Source organism: Salmo salar, chromosome ssa06, assembly GCF_905237065.1.
Source record: "Salmo salar chromosome ssa06, Ssal_v3.1, whole genome shotgun sequence".
Classification (NCBI taxonomy): domain Eukaryota; kingdom Metazoa; phylum Chordata; class Actinopteri; order Salmoniformes; family Salmonidae; genus Salmo; species Salmo salar.
In genome coordinates, this window is record NC_059447.1 from 30,098,384 (window position 1) to 30,103,029 (window position 4,646).

The 4,646-nt window shown below is 47.5% G+C and overlaps 1 protein-coding gene across 1 annotated transcript; it reads right to left on the minus strand.

The window, feature by feature from the left end:
* Window positions 1-533: 533 nt before the first annotated feature.
* Window positions 534-4,327, minus strand: LOC106601464 (somatostatin receptor type 5-like). Its single transcript, XM_045720237.1, has one exon. The coding sequence runs from the start codon at window positions 4,240-4,242 to the stop codon at window positions 2,800-2,802; it is 1,443 nt and encodes a 480-aa protein (XP_045576193.1). The 5' UTR covers window positions 4,243-4,327; the 3' UTR covers window positions 534-2,799.
* Between the last annotated feature and the right edge of the window lie 319 nt (window positions 4,328-4,646).

Here is a 4,646-nt window from a genome sequence, read left to right on the forward strand (position 1 = left end):
TCTCCCACACCTCATCTGCCAGAACAGTCCCTTCTCCCACACCTCATCTGCCAGAACAGTCCCTTCTCCCACACCTCATCTGCCAGAACAGTCCCTTCTCCCACACCTCATCTGCCAGAACAGTCCCTTCTCCCACACCTCATCTGCCAGAACAGTCCCTTCTCCCACACCTCATCTGCCAGAACAGTCCCTTCTCCCACACCTCATCTGCCAGAACAGTCCCTTCTCCCACACCTCATCTGCCAGAACAGTCCCTTCTCCCACACCTCATCTGCCAGAACAGTCCCTTCTCCCACACCTCATCTGCCAGAACAGTCCCTTCTCCCACACCTCATCTGCCAGAACAGTCCCTTCTCCCACACCTCATCTGCCAGAACAGTCCCTTCTCCCACACCTCATCTGCCAGAACAGTCCCTTCTCCCACACCTCATCTGCCAGAACAGTCCCTTCTCCCACACCTCATCTGCCAGAACAGTCCCTTCTCCCACACCTCATCTGCCAGAACAGTCCCTTCTCCCACACCTCATCTGCCAGAACAGTCCCTTCTCCCACAAACCATCAGCAAACCATTTACTTGTTATCCCCCAGCTGTCTCTTTGAGCAATGCTTAAAATGTCAGATTGCGTTGGCACAATGAGATGCTTGAGACATCATCAAAAGAAGAGGCACAATAACACTGATGGTATTTTGGCATGGCCCATTGGAACGCAATGGCCACGCAACAGGATGATCCTCTACAGATAGTTAGCTGAGAACATGTTAATGCATGTGTGTTGCCCTTGGATTGAGAGATTTAATCCCAAACCAAATGGCACATCTGCCTATTCTCTGACTTTCAGTGCTCTGTTGTGTTCTTAGCCTTGCATAAAGATACCACCCGTCGACCAATCAGGTGGTCAGCTGCTTGCCTCCCCTCCGTCAACAAAAAGCACTGCGCTGATTATTACGGAGGAAAGATCACACAAACAGTGGGAAACAAAAATCACATATGATAGAATAATCCCGTACACAACTGAAGCACGAGTAAACAAGTGTATATTTTACAGGAAAGTGGCAATTACACAACACTTCACAGCATGCTGCTTGTCACAAGTCTGCACAGCGGAACTGCAAGCATGGCATTAGTGAAACAATTCCCTTTTCATGATGTTTTCACACTTCTTAATGCAGCTGTGTGAGAGAGAGTGTGTGTGTGGGAGTGTGGCAGAGGAAATTGATTTATCATAGATCAGATAGCATTGTTCAAGTGAGTTAACTGCGTTCTACAATACAGTGCTGTTTGCATCATTGAATGCAGTGAAAGGGGCACAAGAGTCAACAATGTTGGTGGAGTGTAACAATATAGAGGCACTTTATGTGTTGGTCAGTGTGGTTTCACCTAATGCCTTCCACTCCACTGGGCAAATTGGTTTATGAGGGTTTGTGGCTTTGTGATAACTCTGGTGTAACGGTCTAATAATGCATATTTTGTGTGCACCTACAGTACCAGTTTCTTTTTCATGGCTTGGTGTGTGTGCATGATTTACAGTAGTCTTTTCCCCTGATGAACTAAACCTCTAAAGAGAACATCTACTATTTTTACATTCTGCGCTCCTTTTGTTGTCCAAGTAAATATCTATGATAAAACAAATATATTTATTACACATTTAGTCATATGAATCACCTAGATGTCAGATATTGTAGATACCATCCCTACAATGTCGTGATTTCAGCCATTCATGCTCATATTTTATCTGTCTATATTCTCATATCCTCTGTCTGTTCAACCTCAATGCCTCCAATGTGGCTCCGCTGTCATAGCTGCCAGATAACATTCAAAAGAAAAGGAAAAAGTCATTCTTAAAAGAAACAATCAGTGTATAGGAACTCTGATGTTCCTTGACCTTTCAAATGGCATACTATATAGGCTGAGTTACAGAAACCAGAGGGTCAAGTGCTGAACAACAACACAACAACAATCAGATATGTGCAACCTTGGTATGCCCTCAAGCAAATTGAACACTCTCACCATATATTCCACCTTGATATTCAGTAATATGAGACACTGTCACAAGATATTCCACCTTGATATTCAGTAATACGAGACACTGTCACCATATATTCCACCTTGATATTCAGTAACATGAGACACTGTCACCATATATTCCACCTTGATATTCAGTAACATGAGACACTGTCACCATATATTCCACCTTGATATTCAGTAACATGAGACACTGTCACCGGATGCCAAGTTGCCAACTCTTTCCAGAGCCCTTTTCTTCCCCCATATAGCAGCAGTACAAACACAACCACAGCATGGAATAGAAGCTACACAAGGTGCCTTCTTTTTCTTCTGTCCTCTGTTCCTCCAGCTTAGGTGTAGCGAGATGAATGACTAGGATATAAAAGTGACGCTACATTCATCTATATATAAATGATTGTCACATTGTGCAGGAAAAATGTAATAAAATTACAATCAGATATGTCAGGAAAAATGGGTTAACTGCTTTGTTCAGGGGTAGAACAACAGATTTGTACCTTGTCAGCTCAGGGATTTGATCTTGCAACCTTTTGGTTACTAGTCCAATGCTCTAACCACTAGGCTACGCTGCCACCCCATTGATCAGGAATGTAACAATAAATTATGAAAGGTGCTATGGCCTTGCAGAGAGCTTCTCTTCTCTATATGTGTATAGCGCTGTACATTTAAATAAAGCCACACTTTAGTGTGGCTCATTCCATAGACATTACATGAATGCTACAAAATATTAATGCAAGTTCCATCAGGTAACTGACTTCAGAGCCAGTTATTTTACATTATAGGTAGCTTATCTCCAGTGAGATGTTCTTCTCCACTGGCTCCTCTGGCAGTGGTTTGACACTCCCATTTGTGTGTCCATTATGCAGGGATGCTGGAGGCCCCAAGCTTGGGCCTTTCCCACCAATGTCACCAGCTTTGGCTTTCCTTTCTGGGGATGCTTCATGCTCAGATGCCCCTGGAGCTGGCGCCTTGGGTGTTAACAGGGCCTGGGAACTCTCAGGATGTCCGTTCCCATTCTGGGCGATCCTACAGATCTCCGTCATTTCTGTGACGTCCTCCCTGTCTTCATCATCCTCTTCCTCATCTCGTACGACTCTCCTTAAGCTCTCTCGGGGCTTCAGCACCCTCCCTCTCTCCTCCTGCTGGTGCTGCTGGCGCTCTGTCAGGTCGTGGCTCTCCACCTTGCGTGAGGAGCGACACAGGGCCTTGCGGAAGCCCCGCTTAAAGTTTTCTGACAGGAAGCCGTAGACGATGGGGTTGGCGCAGCTGTTGGCGTAGCCCATTACCACAACAAAGTAGTAGAGGCCCTGGTACTCTGATGGCAGAGACACCAGCAGGTTGAGGATGTTGAGGGCGTAGAAGGGCAACCAGCAGAAGACGAACACGGCCACCACAATCACCACCATGCGCGTTACCTTGCGCTCCGACTTCCTGCGCTTGGTGGACGTGGCGTGGACCTTCTTGCCAGAGCTGCGGATCTTGAAAACAATGAGCAGGTAGCAGAGGCAGATGATGAGGAGTGGGCAGAAGAAACCCACTGTAGACGTGTAGATGATAAAAGCCGCCCGCCAAATGTTGGCCGGCCGAGGCCAGGAGATATTGCAGGTGCCGCCCGTCTTGTGGACGTTGGCGAAGATTACCACAGGCAGGACCACCAGGAAGGAGATGGCCCACACTGTGCCATTGACCACCTTGGCCACCTGGGGCCGCCGCCACTTGGAGGAGCATATGGGATGGACCACTGCCAGGTAGCGGTCAATGCTCATTACGGTCAGGCAGAAGATGGAGGTGAACTGGTTGATGGAGTCCACGGTCATGACCAGGCGGCACATAAAGGAGCCAAAGGGCCAAAACTGGAGGGTGTTCTGGACAGCCAGGAAGGGCAGGCCCAGCATGAAGAGCTCATCAGCGATGGCCAGGTTCAGGATATAGATGTTAGTCACAGACTCCGTCTTGGAGTAGTGCAGCACAATGTGTATAACCAGGCTGTTGCCGCCCAGGCCGATGACACAGACGATGATGTAGATGAGTGGGATGAGGACCCCTGCTACACTGGGTCCTAATGGCATCTCTGGAATGTTGGTGGAGTTGATACAGTTGAAGAGGGTGTCATTGAGGAGGGTGTCATTGAGGAGGGTGTCGTTGCATAGTAGCAAAGACAGGGGGAGGTCGGGGTAAGGGCTGGGGACTGTGCTGTTCTCCCACATGTCCTCTGCCATCTCTGAGGGGGCGGTGAGCAGAAGTCCAGGCAGGAGAGATGGAGGAGCAGGGGGATGTCTGTCTGTCTCTCTCAACTCCCACCCATCTGTCCTGTGGAGAGACCAGAAAGACTTATTAAACTGAGGAGATCTTTCATATCTCATGTTTTATTGAGAAGCATCTGCAGCTCAATGGAGAGAAGGAGAGACACAAATTAAAAGGGACCTTAAAAGGGATGTGACAGACTTGACAGTGGCTTTATGTCTTTTATGCCTCTTATGGGCTCTTTCAGGGCCAAGGCACAATAGTAGCCAGACAATACGTCATTGAGGGTTTTCCAAACGGCTTTAATTGTGTTCTTGCACTTCATTCAGGTGAAAGCCTTGTTTGGTAAATTCCCAGAAGCATGAGGTACATGAGAGAA

What these genes read in the sequence shown, in the direction of transcription:
- LOC106601464 (XM_045720237.1), bottom strand. Translation starts at nt 4,242, where the DNA reads ATGGCAGAGGACATGTGGGAGAACAGCACAGTCCCCAGCCCTTACCCC.